At 31.4% G+C, this 19,221-nt stretch overlaps 1 protein-coding gene across 2 annotated transcripts in view; it reads right to left on the reverse strand.

Annotated features, from left to right (window-relative positions):
- Positions 1 to 19,221, reverse strand: part of LOC118206091 (uncharacterized) — a 167,196-nt gene that overhangs the window by 47,381 nt on the left and 100,594 nt on the right. For both annotated transcript variants that reach the window (XM_085811479.1, XM_085811480.1), the window contains exons 8-9: positions 13,948 to 14,031; positions 9,915 to 10,048 (exon numbers count right to left, since the gene is read on the reverse strand). In XM_085811479.1, the coding sequence (XP_085667605.1) occupies positions 9,915 to 10,048; positions 13,948 to 14,031 (218 nt within the window). The remainder of the gene's footprint in view (positions 1 to 9,914; positions 10,049 to 13,947; positions 14,032 to 19,221) is intronic.

The following is a 19,221-nucleotide window of genomic DNA, read 5'->3' on the forward strand; positions in this document are numbered from 1 at the left end:
TAATGGCATAAACAAGGTAAATATTTCAAAATGTTTTGAGAACAGAGTTCTTTCTCAGTAGAAGGAGGGAGGTAATCTTTTATCATTTTCCTCTCCAATATACTTTCCCCCTTAATACTGACAATATTTTCTTTGCATATGATTCATATTAAAAAAATAGTTTGTATTTAAGATAAACTGTTAAACTCAATAAATCTTAACAAAACTCTTAAACTGCAATTGTTATTCTGTTTTTTCCTTTATACAGAAAACATCTAAATGCAAAAATTAAAAAGGGAAAAATATAAACCAAAGACATGATGAATAATACATGAAATTTTCTAATCCATATACTTTCACACCAAGGTAAAAAATCTACTGTATAATGAAACATATACAGTACAAAGTCTTTAAATCTACAGAAAGTTACAAAGTCTTGTCGGGACTTCAGCGATTCCGGATTATAGATCATCAATCTAAATCTAGTAACTTGGCATGCAGAAATTATCAAATTAAAAATATGAAACCGTAATTTATGAAATAAAGAGCAATTATGATCTAAAGGGTATGAAAATTTATAAAAAAAAAAGCTTAATATTTATTTGTTTATTTTATTAAACATTTCTTTCAATGTAAGTTGTTTAAGTTGCTTCGTTTTTGTGCTGATACTTTTTCTTTAATTCTATAAACAGACATAATTTCTTGTTCAGTTCCACTGTTCAAGTCCTGTAATTGCTGTGTCGAGAATACCGACTAATTTGTCAATCGAAATTTTTTTGCTTTCAATAACCTCTCTGTCACTTTTTTCACTATTGGAAGTGGTTCATCGAAACATGCTCTTGCTTCGTAAATCCTTTGGTAGCTCCAGAATCAGAAAATCTTTTTGACATAATTGAAAGTTCAAGCTTACTTTTTATATAACTGCACTAACAGTCTTCAAAAAATAATAAGCCGGATCTAATTAGAAGATTAAGGAACAAAGCAATCTGCAACATTTAACTGAAATAGATAATAAGATGACTTTAGCCCAGCTTATACCATCTGTTATACATTAAACGTGCACGCGTAAACGTATTATGGGCATGTGTAAAGGTATTATGTGCATGCATAAATGCATATGCATCCGCAGAATGTTTGTAGCTTTAAGGTCCGGATTATAGATCATTCCGGCTTATGGACATCCGTATTTAAAACTTTGTACTGTATAATAACACACATATATAATGAAAATATAAATTATTTATATAAAATAAATCTGCTTAGAGAAATCTCTTAATCAGGGACTTGCAGGAAATACAGTGTGTTCACCCCTCTTTTAAAGATACTGCCAGATGAGAATAAGGACAACAAAACAGCTAGCTACAAAAACTTGCATTTTCTGCTAAAAATATTCCTAGCATAGTAGAGTATATTTTAAAATTGTTTAATCAACCTTGCCACAGACCCTTAAACACATTCATTCTACTTTCCAAACTCTTAAGGTAGTATATTGCTTTCAACATGCTACTTGTACTTTCCTTTAATTCTACCTAAAGGAAACCGAACAGCTGAAAACATCATTTTAGATATAATTTATTTATATAAAGACCTGTTCATTCACAGTCTGCAGTCTAAATAAGGCTTAAAAACGCATACAATTTTCATACTAATTTAGATTAAATTTTCTGAAGTTTGAAAAGAAACTTCATAGTTTCTTTTCAAATTTCAGACTTTTCTTCAGTTCTTTCTCATAAGGAATAAGTAAGTGCAGAGTAAAGTTCCAATTGTCGAAAGAGACAATTCTCAGAACCCGCACAATTCCAGGAAACGCACGTAGCTAGGTTACCATTCTTACTTACTACAAAGACTTGAACGCCAAACAGTAATCGATTATCACTCAATCGAGATCACGTGATCCTTCAGAAACAGAACTTTCGTCTGATTGGTTGTCTTTACCCGGGACCCGAGACATTTTCGGTGAGGTTTGAAAAAATCCCACGTAGCCGCAACATTGCTTCCGCCGCTAGGCGGGACTTTGCTTCAGGCGGGCCTTTCTAGCAATCCTTCCGTTTAAACCAGTGCTACCAGAATCTCGTTTCTCAGAAAAGTCCTGTCTAGCAGGGACTGTAGCCATGTGTGATAACCTCTTTAAAGTTTTAAGTGCTATCTGTCATACAATAAACACATATTACTGAAATTGCTAATAAAAACATGACTGCATAAGGACACTTGCAATAAAATTTTGTGTTAAGTAAACCTAACATTTCAGAAGAAAAAAAAAAAAAAAAAAAAAAAAATATATATATATATATATATATATATATATACACTGCGGGCCATTAAAATTGCAACACCAGGAAGGAATGATATGACGAACATTAAAATCACATGAAAGGAAAAAAAAAAGGTCGAGATATGTAAATGAAAGGAAGAGGCTGGGATATTTCAGTGCATTTAGACAACACAGGAGGGAGAACCTACGTCTGAAGCACTGCATAAAAGGAAAGCTGTGTGAAGATTTTTCTTTCGGAATGTGCTTTATATAAGATGAATATCATGTTATGCCTCGAATAAGAAGAATAAATGCTTACCAGCAAGTGTCAGAATTCGATAGAGGCAGGATCATTGCCTATTGAGAGTGTGGATTATCATTCCATGACATCACCGTTGTACTGGTCAACATTCAACCACTGTCATGCGAATATGGAATCAATGGGTTGCTGAGGGTCATACTAAACAGCATGCAGGATCTCAATGCCCTCCCATGACTACGGCCTGAGATGAGAGATATATTGTTAGGTCAGCCCTGTAAAACCATACAACCACATCACAGACCATTAGTCAGGAAATGGGCATGTTTGCAGCCAGCCTACCCAGTATCCACTCCCAGGGTTCGTCGACGTTTGTAGCAGCGTGGACTATCAGCATAGTGACCATTACTTCGGCTTCCCATGACAATGCAACATAGAGAGAGATGGAGACTCTGGTGTCCCGAATGACAAAGCTGGATACTGGAGTGGCACAATGTTGGTTCTGTGTGCAGTAATTCTGATGGCCGTACATGTGTCTGGTAGCTTTAAGGAGACCACAAGTTGCCTGCTTGCATTTCATATCAATTTGCATGATATGCATTTGATATGATTGTTTCGGGAGCCATAGGGCACATGAACGCACATCTCTAATTCGGATCGACGGTAATTTGAACGCAGATCGGTACATTTCTGACATCTTATGTTCTGTGGTTGTGCCCTATCTTTGAGGCCTTCCAAATGGCATCTTTCAACAAGATATGCAAGACCACATGCTGCATGCCGTGTTCCGAGATTCCTTGACACACAAGGTATTCGAGTGCTGATCTGACCTGCATGGTCGCCAGATCTGTCACCCATTGAAAACAGCCCACAAGCGGCTGAGCGGTAAAGTCGCTGAACACTGGTAGTTCGGTCCGAGGTTCGAATCTTACGAACGGGCTGGCTGCATGGGTGTTTTCGTGGTTTTCCCCATGTGTAACGTGTATACGAGCCAGTTTCCCTTGGAAAGTCCTCCATGAAGGCATACCTCCCCTTAGGCATATAGCCCTCGAGGCTTTGCCGTAATTAAATTAAATAACCTAACCCAATGAAAACATCTGGTCATGGGTTACTGAAAGACTGGAACACTGCCCCTCTACAGCTAATACTGTCAAAGAAGTGTGGTATAGACTTGAAGCAGCAAGGGATGAGTTGCCCGTTTCTGTCATTCAAGCACAATTTGACTCCATGTCTAACTGTGTAAGGACAGTTTTAGCTGCCACGGTTGGCAGATGTTTATACAGTCAAAAGTCTAATCCGGACTCGTCGGGACTTCGGCGATTCCGGATTATCGATTTTTCCGGATTATAGATCATCAGTTTAAATCTGGTAAGATGGCATGCAGAAATTATAAAATTAAAAATATGAAACTGTAATTTATAAAATAATGAGCAATTATGATCTAAAGGGTATCAAAATTTACCAAAAAAGAAGCCTAATATTTATTTGTTTACTTTATTAAACATTTCTTTCAATGCGCGGATGCGTAAAGCATACCTTACGCATAGCCGAAATTAGAAAATTGCAACCAGAAAACTATTTGATTTGTATTCGTGATATTTATAATGACGAGGAATTTGATTTAAATCATATCAAAGATGGAGTACACCGAAATTAAATACTACATTTAGTAAGGAATTATAAGCCGAATAAAATAAAATCATCTGCCCTGAAGATAACGATAGTGTTGACAAATCAACTTCCAGTTCATTGCGCGCCGCGACGTACCCCCCCCCCCCGCGCAGAGCAGCGTAAAATTGATAAACAGATTTCGGAACGGTTAGATAAACAAAGAATATGCCTTTATCCATTTTTTGTAGCAATTCGTTTTTTGTTTGATGGACATCGAAACATACTTTCGTTTTCTAGATCCTTTGGGAGCTCCAGCATCGGAAATTCTATTTGACATAATCGAAAGTTCAAGCTTACTTTTAGAAAATTGCTCTTACAGTCTGCAAAAAATAATAAGCCGGATCCAATTCGAAGATTAAAGAACAACGCAATCATCAACATTAACTGAAATAGATAATTAGATAATTTTAGCTTATACCGTCCGTTATATATTAAACGCGCACGCGAAAACGTATTCTGCACTTGCGCAGACGCATATGCGCAGTGGTAAATGTCTTGCGCGCACGAGTAAAACGCCTATGCGCATGCGTCAATGCGGCGCATGCGCAGAAAGATTTTAGCTTTGAGGTCCGGATTATGCGTGTCCGAATTAACGACTTTTGACTGTATTAATTTTGTACCTCTGCAACCCCCAGACTGCTTACAAGTTTGATTATTTTGTCTTCATGCCATACTGTATACATACAATAAATACCTTTTTTATACTTGCTTTCCTTCATGGTGCTGCAATTTTAATAGCCAGCAGTATATATAATCAAGCATTTAAGTAAACAATTTAATTAATTGGAATAAATTGCCTAATCTTTGCACAAAAGCTACAAGCTTTTGTCAGCTCACAAATGGATTAGATATTAACTGCCTTTTACTTTGCATGTGTATATATATATATACATATATACATATATATATACATACGCACACACATGCATGATGACGCAATTTAGCACATATCTTGAAAAATCAAAATCTTTATTCTTTTACGCATATCAAATCATCCTTTTTTAGACAAGATGTTTTCTAATTATATATGAATACAGTAAGATGCATTTTGAAGTACGACGTTGTTTTAAGCAAGCAAGTGGCAGCATCATACATAAAAAAGCATCTTGCAGCCAGAAGAGCTTATGCAGAAAAGGGGCAGAGTTATAGTACTTTCAGTGGAAGAAGGTTGGGAGTGGGAAAGTTTGACTTTAGGTTTGGTTTACAATTAATTTGATTGGACAAGAGGCATCTGCATTAAAACGAATTAAAACGTTACGTAAGATAGAAAAATATGGAACCTGTGAGAAGAGAAAAATTTAGGGGCAGATCACCAAATTTAGAATGTTAATTTTGAGGTCGCTTTTTTTTTTTTTTTTTTTTTAAACAGCTATCATATTTTGCTATATCTTACATATCCCGCTTTCAAAAGAAGGCTGGGTGAGCAGGGTGGCAGAAAAAGCATTAAAGCAGCAAAAATGTGGAAGATATAATTTCGAAAATACAAAAATATTAACAAACCTATTTAACTATTAAACAAAAAAATTATTGTCATAAAATTTTGACCGATATTTTGACTCAATTTGACATTTCACTGAAGTCATAAAATTTTGAATTGAATTATTCATTTTAGCACTGTACTCTTTTAAAACAAAAGCATATTTTAGAGTTCTGAGGTAAGAATGTCCAATGAAATTTTTGTAAAGTTCTTGATAGTTCCACATGGTAAAAGTTCAAATTTTTTCACTAAGTAAATGTTCAAATACAAGTCAGTTTTTGTTGATGAAAAATATTTCTATTATAATACAAATTAAGATGCCAACTTTCATGTTATGTGTTAGAATTTCCATAATTATGTTTTTGAAAGAAGGCATTTTAAAATATAAAAATTTTGTAACACATCATTCATAAACACAACAAATTTCAAACTTTTCACTATTTTTACGACATTTAAAATTTACTTATTCTTTACAAAACTTTAAGAAGACTCCACAACTTTCTCTAAATACTAGCATTTCCATCTTATTGGTTTATCAGTTGAGCAAACTGGTGTTTATTCTTCACCAGTGACCAAAATATTTGCCAATTAGCAGTTACTATAGAAAAGATCTCCGTTCCTTCGATAGAGGCAACTGGCCTTTTTCAAACTGCTGTCAAAAATTAAAAGCACACTCTTATTTTATGAAAAAATAAAAATGCTTATATAAAAAATGTATTTTTTCATAAGGTGAGAGCCTTCAACGTTTATCTTGAAAACATTAAAGAAATTCCTAGAATTTAAAATTTTCAAACAATAATTTCATTCTTAAAATATAGTAAAAATATAAATTCAAAGAAATTTAAACTATAGTACAAATATTATTCGCATTAGGAATATTCCCTAAGTAAATCATTCAAATTCCTTACCTAATTTTTACCAAATAATTTCTTTTTCCCTATTCAGAAATATAAAACTACATTTTAAATAAATCTTAATATTTTTTAATTATTAATTTTGATTTTAAAATGATTTAAGCAAAACATCGTCATCAATAAATCGTAAAACAACGCAATTACTTATAAATGCAAAATTACTTATAATACAAAGTTAATTAAAAACGCAAGTTACTCCATTTGGAACTTCATACCACTTCAATATCACATTAATAATTTTTGATACTTCATACCACTTCAATATCACATTAATAACTTTTGCTAATATTCCATTTTTTTAATAAGAGCACTGAAAAACGCAAAATGTGCACAAAGCACTATTTCACTCATGAGGTTGCTGACCTTCAAAGCACATTGGATGTTTTTCTTTTTACGCGATGATCGGAAATGCATTACGAATATTCGAAGCGAGCGAGAACCAGTAACCATATTTCACTATGTTGGCGGCACTGACCTTGATTCGAAATGCTTTTCGATTTTGAACTTACTGATACTCGATGATTTCAAAGCACTTTTAGAATATACCTTTAAATCACACACCAGAAATGAATTTGATGATTCACTGGAAGTTTGAGGCAGCAGAGTTCGAAGACCATTGGACCTGTCTTGACTTTTTATAAATATGTAATGATTTTAACATGCATAGATGAAAAGAGTGGAACTTTTAACAGCTTACGATAGTGCACAGATGACGGAGAAGACCGTAGTCAGTTGAAGTTGGCAGAGTGGAAAGCACGATGACGCAATTTAGCACAACGTATCTTGAAAAATCACAATCTTTATTTTTTTACACATATCAAATCATCCTTTTTCAGACAAGATGTTTTCTAATTATATTTGAATACATTCAGTTCAGAGTTTGGTTTACAATTAATTTGATTGGACAAGAGGCATCTGCATTAAAACGTTACCTAAGATAGAAAAATCTGGAACCTATGACAAGAGAAAAATTTAGGGGCAGGTCACGAAATTTAGAATGTTATTTTTCAGGTCGCCTATTATTTTTTGAAACAGTTATCATATTTCGTTATATCTTATATACATATATATGTGTGTGTATATATAGTATAATTTTTATAATTTTTGTTCAAATTTTTATATTTTGGACTGAATTTAATATCATTAGATTTTTAAGCTTTTAATGATTTTGTTGCTATAAAAGATTCCTTTAAAAGCTTTTAACCCAACCTGTTTGGGTTCAAAATTAACACATATTTCAATTTTTTCATGTATTGGATTGCTTATATTTGCATGTTTAATTTTGATTTGTTTTCTGGATCCAGTCTGTTCAAAATAAAATTATTTAGAAAATTCATTTATGTTTTTGATCCTATAATTTTGCAATTTTCAGTTTTGTAAATGCAGTAAGTAGTAAATGGGTGTACAAACCAAATACAGCATGTTTCATATTGAATGAGACAAAAAGAATAGCATGGTACAAATTCTGTAATTGATTTATTAAGGCAAAACAAATTAATTCTGAAACTAAAATTATACAAGTGTTAGATGGCAAAAAATCTTCTAATTTCAAAATCGCTGATAGAGACACTGTTAATCAAAACAGTACCATTCATTCATGTAAAAGAAACCATACTGTGCTTTGGAATGCACTAAAATATCCTTGTTTATCATCATTAAAAAACATTTTCCCATGAAATTTGGTAACGAATCACTGCATCATCATAACATCGAATGTTGGACTAAGCAGCTTCAGGACAGGTTGCTTGTGTAAGAAAGTCAGCCCAGGACAAACAGCAGCCAAAACTTGGTTGAAAAAATTTGTGAAATATCTTCATGAAGTTCCACAAATTAAATGCATCATACAGATTCTGAACTCAATATGCCTCATGTAATGAATGGTGTGTGGTGTCTTAACGGAAACTTCTATAATTCCAGCCATATACCTTGCAGATGGTGTAGGTGTTTAAACCGTACAAAACATTAAGAATGCCATTTTATAATTTTATAGTAGCGCATATCAAAATGTGGTGACATTTTCAATAAAATATAATATCTTGTCTCTATTTTTTCCCCTTAAACATAATGTGTAAAAAAAAAAAAAAAAAGGGAAGAAGAAGAAGAATTACACATTTGTTAAAATTTATCATTAAATAATGTTAATTTTTATAATATTTTACAATTGCTATAATTAGCAGAACTCCTATGAACTCCTTTTAGTAATGTTTATTCTTTAATTCATCAATTAAGCATGCATCTCCTGCATTTCAAAACAAAGGATTATATATATATATATATATATATATATATATATATATATATATAATAAAACATGTTTTGTCTCAAAACTTCATTCTTCAAGTTGTGCCAATACAATAATATGATTTCCTACTATTATTTTTTGTGTTACTACCATTATCTTTATACCATTTATAGCATTGCTACCATTTAAAGCTACCATTTTTATTGCTTTTGCCCATGAATAATATGTTCTCCTACTGTTACATTCTGCACAGCAAATTTTTACATAAATATAAGATTAAAAAAATTAATTTATTCTAATTAAGTTTTAATACATTTTATGCATATGCAATAATTTCTGTCTTCCTTTATTAAACATATTTACATACATATAAATCCTAAATAATATCTCTAATTTGAATTTTTGATTATTAAGATTTTTTTTCTGCTTCACTTTTGATTTATTGAAGTTTGAATGGCAATACAAATTGTAAATATTAGAAAAGCAAAAAGAGATTTGAAGCTGAAGTTCCCTTTTAGAATCTAATAACATAAAATAGTCATTTTTAAATAAGAATAGTTTTGAATAAAACTGCATTCCAAATAACCAGGGCATAATTCTTTATTACAATGTTCCCACACTCATTGCAATAATGAATATTTTAATTTCATATGCATTTTGTTAACATAAAACAAAAATCAAAAGAATTATTCTTATAACATGGTCACATAATATACCTTCAATTAATTATAAAGAATATTATCTCGTTCAAGTAATATTCTTTAATATTTTCAAATAATATTTTTTAACATTAATTATAAAATAACATAACTTCATTTTAATGTACAAATTACCTTGATCAAACTTTTTGAAAGGTATGGGATTAAAAAAAAGTTTTTGTTGTTGTTTCAATAGGAATTCAAAAGCACTGTATGGAAAAATATTAATTATGACAGAAACTTTTATTGGAAGTTTCAGCTTTGTAGTCTGGCTCTATTTTCCTTTTTCTAAACTTAACAGACAGAATATTTTTAAGTACTTAGTAAAAGTAAAACATAGTATGTGAAGAAAAGCCACCAGTGACAGGACCAAAAATCAATGTTTGGAACAAAGTCAAAATACATATAGAGAGAATTACTTACCAGACATGCAAGAAGATGTTTAAAACCTTTCAAATGTGGCATTAAAGTTTGAATACTTAATTGTGCATCACACAAATTACACTTATACGATGGTGGCCCATTCTGCATTCTAGTTTCAGTGACGTATGACACTCCTGGCATTGGGGGGAAAGATGTAAATTTAGTAACACTTTATCCAATTACTAAAAACAAAGGGAGGTAAACACAGTGCATATTAAGAATGAAACATATGCTACTAAAACAACATTTTTTAAAGAAACTCATTCATAATGCTATTATACTCCAAAATAACATTTCTTTTAGGAGTGACATTTCTGTTTCGGATGCAAAGCAAAACAAAGGCTAATGAACTCAAATTAAATAAAGCTTTTAACAGCAGCTTTATTTAATTTGAGTTCATTAGTCATTCAAATGACATTGAATGCCTTTTAGTCTAATGTGTTTTCAATCCCAGTGATACCAAATCTCATTCCTGTTTTGTTACAATTGTTATAAAAGTATCACTGAATTTTTAAAAAAAATTAGTTTAATGATTTTCATTTTTGTTTGATCTGTTCTACATCTTATTTCCAGCTGCCCAGATGGTATAGTGGTTAGGGTAGCCTGACTAAGCAAAAACATGAGAATGGCTAAATACATTGATGTCATTGTAATTTATATAAATATTTGAGCTTATTACCTTGTATTTAGGGGTTTATTTTTATATAGTTGTGCATTGCATGTATTTAATTATTATTTATTCACCATATTATTAAACAATTCTGTTTCTGTTTATTGTGTATTTTGTGAAATCAATACTTGTCATTATTTATAGGGTTTGTAATGTATTTAATCTAAGGAATATCTTGCATAGCTTTCAACTTCACACTCTGAGAACTTGAGATATAAGCTGAAAGCACTCTACTGGTTCTTAACGAGTTTCCATATCCTAGCATGGATTTTTCTATAGTTTCATTATTATTTCCATTCTTGGGGAATAGATAGATAGATGAGTGTTAGAAGCCATTACATTGAAAAATTCAAAACTTTTATTTTAGATAGACCAAGATGTTATTAAGTTTATTACTCAGATATTTAATCTTTACTTTGTTAGTGAATTTGAAATATGCAGCATTGGCCTTCTGTTAAGTAACACTGCAGCTCATTTAAGTCTCTTTTTTGCTATTTTTAGTTGTTTTTCAAATCTGGGAAAAAAGTGCTTTTATTCCAAAATGAAATAAAGTTTCTAGTTTTCTCCTTCAAATGGCATGCTCGAAGATCCTGATGAAATGCAACACTATAATGATAGTAGAAATTTTTTTTCTTTTGGCAATAAAAACTAAACGATATGACACAAGCACACATATACTTACATACATACACAAAAATACACACAAAAAAGAAGAGAGAGAGGAAAGAAAAAGAAAGGAGATCAACATCACACATTAAATGCAATACATAAAATATAAAATACATACATGAGCAATACTAAAGTAAAAATCTGATAAGCATTAAAGACACAGGGAAACTGTACAGCTGTTGGCAACACTTTTCTGTTTGTTGCTTAATCCACTCCCAAACAAGCCTGTATTCATGCATATTGTTGGGATGCTCAAGTTTTGGCTTGGCAGCCACTTGTAATGATGTTCCCATTTGGCACTACTGCCTGGCACGAAGTTCTCATAGTTATTCACTTTCTTCAAATGACATTCAGGGACTGAAAGAAGGGTATGGAGAGTGATGCATGGATGTCAAAATATCAACAAGTGGTGTCAAGAGTTTGCTGCTAGTTGTACTGAAATTCACAATGAGGAAAACAGCAGGAGAATGCAAATTTTTGATGAGACAGTTATGAAGATTGAGCATACCACATATAAAAATTAGTGGATCACTCTGGAAGACTCCTGCATTCTGGTTCCTGAAATTTCCCAAAGCACCATTCATTAGGTTCAAAGCTTCCTCGGTGGCATGCTGACAAGCTGTGGAAACCCTGAGTCAAGTCAGCCTACTACTGCTGACCTGGTGTGAACCCCAAGGTACCAAGTTGGACAGTACTCTGTGGCCAAAATGGCAAATACCTAGCATGAATACAAATGAAATGGATTCAAAGGATTGGCCATAACTTTAAGAATTCCAAATATCAAGATCAAAGGTGCATAAATTCAATAAAATGCCAATAATGTTACAAAATCTGATTCTAATCATTCAAGCTTTCTGAAAATCTGTCCTCCATGACAGATGGAAATTGATGAGCAAAGGAAAAGAGTTAATTATGTGTAATAATTCCACTTATAATTCGATAAGAGCTATTCAAATAAACTTAGCTCACTCTCAAGCTGCTACAGTGCAGCTGAAAATTGAATTTTGGCGTTTGTCCAAGAGCCATTTTGTATTGATGAGAAACCTTCAGGATTTCTTATTCATTGTAAACTTATTTACCATGCAGACTCAGAGCATCGAGTTGTTATAATAGTTCAAAACTCAAATCTAAATTTAATAAATAGTTATGCCACAAGAAATGAAACTGTGGCATACATGGAACTGAAGCAGAAATGATTTAAAATTATGAAATGCTATAGTCCTCTGGTTGTGGACTGACTGAACTGACAGAATTGTTGAGGAAACTTGAAGGTTTCCTCCATAATAACAATGAAATACTTTTGCTATGTGATTTTAATGCAAAGAGTCAAATGTGGAGTTCACCATTTGAAAACTTGTGTTACCTGCTACAAGAGTTCATAATTCCTAATAGTCTATACGTGGAAAATTATTCAGCTAGTTTTCCGACTTATTGTTGTAGTCAGGAGTTTAGTTTGATTGATGTTATTTTCACATGCTCCCCTTCAAAACTTTATTTATAAAGGATTGGATGGTTCTGGATTGTGAAACATGTAGTGATCATTGCTATATCACTTTTGAAATAAGCCCAAAAAAAGTTACCCCTAAGTACAATTTAAATAAAATGGATTAGCTCAATTTAAAGGAAATGTTCGAGAAGTTCTTTTCAGACACAAATTCCACAACATTAAAATCATTTTCCAAGAGATTCATCTCAAGAAGACTCAGAATTTCATAAAAAAAATTATATTAGAAAAACATATGTAGCCTTAGATGACATCCTTTTTACAGAGCAAGAAGTACAATAAACAATTAAATAATTAAGCCCAAAGAAGGCACCAGGTATTGAAAAGTTGCCAAGACAAATTGTTCTTGCAGTATTTTATGTCAAACCTGAACTTATGATGATACTATTTTATGAACTTTTTCTCCCGCAACCTTTTCTCACCTGCGACGCACAAAAAATCTTTCTGGAATTTCGTGGCACACCAAAAGCAAATGTATATATGTATTGATTTATACACAAAATTTACAATAAATTTTCGTTTTTAATTTGAAAAATATACAATTATAAAACCATAACATATTTATTTATATGCAAGCATAATAATTATCAATGTGATACCTGCGCTTAAAAAAAGTTATATATTTTTTAGCTCCGAGTTATCAAGGAAGTGTCGAAAAAATTCAAATGCTGACACACTTACAATCACACACACAACCACACAACAGTGAAATATATAAAAACATTTAAAATAGACATTATTAATAAAAAAAATTGTCATTGTGTATTAAATACATGATAAAAAATTGCAAAATGTCAAATACATGTATTTGATTGCGGCAAACCTATATCCTACTCATTGCACACCGGTTGCGGAGCACTGTCCTAAGTACATGGAGCCTCCAACAGAAAGCTTGTAATTACAAGGTTAAGTTATTTATTACATTCAAATGATAAATTTAGCCATATACGATATAGATTTATTTCAGAAGTCCGCATGTTCCCATTTTAATTTTTAATATATGCACTGAGATAATATAGCAATTTAAAAAAAAACTGGAAAAAATATTTAAAGAAGTAAGTTTTCCATTTGTATGAAATACAATTTATGCTAAAAATGATTATTGATACTTTCCAAAATAATAATTATAAGGATACACATAAAACAGAAAATAAGAACAATTTATGTAAAAAAAAGTTTCTTTCAAATACCTGGGCATGGATACTCTTGATCATCAATAACATTCTGAACAACAGATCTTTCATTCACAGGATAACGCTGTGCTTGACCAGACGCTAAAGAAAAATATGCTTAGATTATTTCCCGAAAGGAAAAACTAAATCAATAATTAAATCTTCTTTACAGTGCAACAACAATTTTGGTATTTAAAGCAAAATTTTGGTAGTTTGGTGAAAAGTATTTTTAATTGCCACTCTGCAGAATATTGTTAAAAAAATAACACTATCATATACTTTTTGCAAAAAGCAATTGAGCTTCATTTATTATCCTGTCTTAATACGCATTTCACAACCAATTAAGTATTCTGCAATGATCCACACAAACAAAACTAAACCTGATAAAAACTAAGGTACCTGCAATTTATCGTTTAAAATCTAGCACACAGTCAGCAAACACAAATCTCCCTTTTTGTGCCTTCAATTTACTCAGCTTCACATGACTCTTCACTACCCACTAACTTCCACAAGGAGTCCAAACAATGTAATAAAGCTTAAATTATTATATCAGGGTTCGTACACATTTCTGCATATGGAAATTAAGGACTTTTAAGGACCATTAATGAAAAAAAATTAAGGACCTATGAGCGAATGGGAACTGAATAAATCCAATTAAAAATATTATCTATGCCTGAACTTTTGTAATACCATCCTAAAAATAAAATAGATCCGTAAGTAGAATGCGTTATTATTAAACATGACTTAGCTAACATAATTATTATTAAGACTGAGAATAAAATATATGAAATTTATCAAGGAGCATTATATATTTTACACTTATAAGAACTGAACATATTTGAAAGGAGATAAGTGACATTTTATTTACATTTTACTAACAGTTATATGTTGATTTTATTTTATATCTCATTTTGCATATATTTGCTCTGTCTAGAGCTTTAGTAAATAGGCCATGGTCACTATTAAATTTTATTTACTACATGGCACAGTGGCCATGTAATAAATAAAATTTAATAGTGACCATATTTGGTAAAAAATACCCTATTAAAATCCTAATCTAATAAAATTTCACACAATAAATACATGTAATTTATGACATTGATTCTTAAACGATATTCGGATAATTGCACATTAAAAGCTACAAAACATTTATGTTTTGTAGATATATAAACAAAATATTTATGTGTATTTTTAATTTGAAGACTTCCAGACATTTTGGCTAATTTATATCGATTTCCTTCTCTTTAAGCACCTTTTCTAACAATTAGAAATTTGTCTCAATAGACAAGAGAATGTTCTCACTTGTTTCTGCGTGCTTTATATCCAAACTTGTCAACCTGTCCACTATGTACCTATGAGGGTTCATTTGATCTGGAAAAAGTTAAATAGAGTCAAAAGTCGTTAATCCAGACAAAAATAATCTGGAATGATCTATAATTCGGACCTCAAAACTACAAACTTTCTGCGCATGCGTTGTGCATCTGTGCATGCGCATAATACGTTTACACATGCGTGTTTAATGTATAATAGAAGGTATAAGCTAAGCTAAAATTATCTAATTATCTATTTCAGTTAATGTTGCAGATTGCGTTGTTCTTTAATCTTCAAATTGGATCCGGCTTATTATTTTTTGCAGACTGTTACACCAATTTTATAAAAGTAAGCTTGAACTTTCGATTATGTCAAATATAATTTCCGATATATATTTACTAATATGTAAAGGATCTACAAAGCGAAAGTATGTTTCGAAGTCCATTAAACAAAAAGTGGAATTGCTGCAAAAAATGGATAAAAGCATATCCTTCGTTTTTCTAACCATTCCGAAATCTATTTATCAATTTCACGCTGCTCTGTGGCGGGAGAGGGGGGGAGGAACGCCGCGGCGCGCAATGAATTGGAAGTTGATCTGTCAGCACTATCCTTATCTTCAGGGCAGATGTTTTTATTATCTTTGGCTTATAATTCCTTACTAAATGTAGTATTTCATCTCGATGTACTCCGTCTTTGATATGATTTAAATGAAATTCCTCGTCATTATAATTCGCTTCCGATAGTGAAGAAAGTGACACAGAGGTTATTGAAAACGAAAAAATTTCGATTGACAAATTAGTCGGTATTCTCGACACAGCAATTATAGGACTTGAACAGTGGAACTTTGTAACTGAAGAAGAAATTATGTCTGTTTATAGAATTAAGGAGAAAGTATTATCACATAAAACGAAGCAACTTAAACAACTTACATTGAAAGAAATGTTTAATAAAGTAAACAAATAAATATTAAGCTTTTTTTTTTTTTTTTTTTTTTTGTAAATTTTGATACCTTTTAGATCAGAATTGTTCTTTTATTTCATAAATTACGGTTTCATATTTTTAAATTTATAATTTCTGCATGCCATCTTACCAGATTTAAAGTGATGATCTATAATACAGAAAAATCGATAATCCGGAATCGCCGAAGTCCCGACGAGTCCGGATTAAAGATTTTTGACTGTAGTCCAAAACACATCAACAGATGTGAAGGAAATTATCACTATGTCTGAACAATGACCGACAAAGGTTCAAATAAGATTCTTATTTAAAAAGAACGTAAAAAACAAAGGCATGTTCTTATGCTAACAAAATCAATTACAGCTCGTAGTGATGTAATGAAACAAGAAGAGTCAAATTCAAACTAAAAATATGGATTAGTGGTCAAAGACTTTATAATTTAATTTCACTTTAGGCTGACTCAATAACTCTATCATCGTAACAAACTCAAATGTCGGCAACGGTAATCCAAGATGAATAATTACAAATTATCAGAGCTGGCAGGAACTAATACAGGGAGCAAGTGGAGATCAGAAACACACTCTTGTCTTACACTCCAAAAATCTTGGTTTAAAAACTGTTTAAGTGGTTTGCATTCTGGTGAGAAAATAGAAATGGGAAATTATAGTAAGGGCTGAAATTATAAACAATTGAATAATTTACATATTAATAACTGTACATATCTTTGAAGAACAATTTTGTTTTTCTTTATGTATTCAGTTTCTTTCTTCCATGTTTCCTTTTCATTTTAGAATTTTTGGATCTAATTAAAGATTTCTGATATTCTAAATAAACTAAATGCATTTAGAATATAAAGAAAAAGCTGCTAATTTTATTTCTTTAGTAATATGAACATTCAGAAGAAATATGAGATATATATGGTAAGCTTCGGTTAGAGAGCTGATGTGGTATAATTTCTAGAATATAGTGATACACTGAGCAATAAATTCTAGAAATGGCAAAACTTTTAGAATTTAGAACAAGCATTGGAAGCAAAATTTAGAAAGGCACCAGGCAGCAGAATTTAAGATCTACAGAGACTGCATTAGATGGGAAAATACCTAGTGCCAGCCCTGTGCATGATACATTAAGACATATTAGATGACTCTTTTATATTGTCAGTTTTCAATCTTTATTAATAAAAGCATTCTGTTCTATAATACCTTTCCATATGATAAGATTAGAAGCACTTTTGATATTTTCCATGTTTGTGTCTAGTGAAAAGTAGAGAAAATAAAGGGGAAATTAAAATATTAAGAAAAAGATTCTCGTATAAGAAGTAAAGCATTCAACTACAGTCAAAAGTCGTTAATCCGGACCCGTCGGGACTTCGGCGATTCCAGATTATAGATCATCAGTTTAAATCTCGTAGGATGGCATGCAGAAATTCTAAAATTAAAAATATGAAACCGTAATTTATGAAATAAAGAACAATTATGATCTAAAGGGTATCAAAATTTGCAAAAAGAAAAAGCTTAATATTTATTTGTTTACTTAAATAAACATTTCTTTCAATGTAAGTTGTTTAAGTTTTGCTTCGTTTTATGTGATAATACTTTCTCTTTAATTCTATTAAACAGACATAATTTCTTGTTCAGTTACAAAGTTCCGCTGTTCAAGTCCTATAATTGCTGTGTCAAGAACACGGACTAATTTGTCAATCGAAATTTTTTCGTTTTCAATAACCTCTGTTACTTTTCTTCGCTATCGGAAGCGAATTATAATGACGAGGAACTTGTTTTAAATCATATCAAAGACGGAGCATATCGAAATGAAATACTACATTTGGTAAGGAATTATAAGCCAAATAAAATAAAAACATCTGCCCTGAAGATAAGGATAGTGCTGACAGATAACTTCCAATTCATTACGCGCCCGCCGCGTGGCGTTCCTCCCGCCGAGCAGCGTGAAATTGATAAACAGATTTCGGATTTCAGCTAGCAGAAATATTACTTTACTTTCGCTTTAGATCCTTTACATATTAACAAATATATATCGGAAATTCTATTTGATATAATCGAAAGTTTAAGCTTACTTTTATAAAATTGCTCTTACAGTCTGCAAAAAATAATAAGCCGGATCCAATTCGAAAATTAAGGAACAACGCAATCATCAACATTAACTGAAATAGATAATTAGATAATTTTAGCTTATACGTCCATTATACATAAAACGCACACGCGAAAACGTATTCTGCACACTCATATGCGCAGTCGTAAAAGGTCTTACGCGTGCGTATGCGCCTATGCGTATGTGTCAACGCGGCGCATGCGCAGAAAGTTTTTAGTTTTGAGGTCCGAATTATAGATCATTCCGAATTAATGACTTTTGACTGTATAATGTTTTCATTGTTCTTCCAGACATTCTCCAAAAAGTAAGAAATTACGTATTAATAGTATGGAGACAATTTTCATTTTGTCGCATTTTTCTGGAATCTTCTTCTTCATGGGTATATAAATCTTGCCTTCATACCTTTCTAAACTTTTCAAGCTGCAATGTCTAAAATCCTAAAAAAAAGTTACCCCTATCAATTCTGTAACAGCATTCAGACAGAAATATTTTGAAAAAAAATTGGAGGATAAAAATGTAAAATTAATTTTATAGAGAAAAACAGGGCTTAATTTCTAAAATTAAGATGTGCTTAAGCCCTGCGAAACACTGTCAGGAAAGAGGTAGAAAAAAAATAAATAAATAAAAATGGCTAATAAAATCACTAATAATTAAAAAATTAAATATTAATTATTAAAATAGTTCAATAATTGATACTAAAATAAATTAAATAGTTTAAATAAAAATTTAAAATATGATGAGATAAATTAAAATTTAATAAGCGATTTTATCATAATTTTATTATTACTAAAAATAAAATTTTCGATATCAAATTTTTACTGAAATTTTGTTCAGGTACAAAAAAGAAGTGTCACAGCTTTCTTATTTAGAGCTCGAGGTAGCATTATGATTTATTCCCAAAACTAAGAAGTACCG

Source organism: Stegodyphus dumicola, chromosome 2 (genome assembly GCF_044657685.1).
Source record: "Stegodyphus dumicola isolate Sdum_Otavi_A_Nest chromosome 2, ASM4465768v1".
Classification (NCBI taxonomy): Eukaryota; Metazoa; Arthropoda; class Arachnida; order Araneae; family Eresidae; genus Stegodyphus; species Stegodyphus dumicola.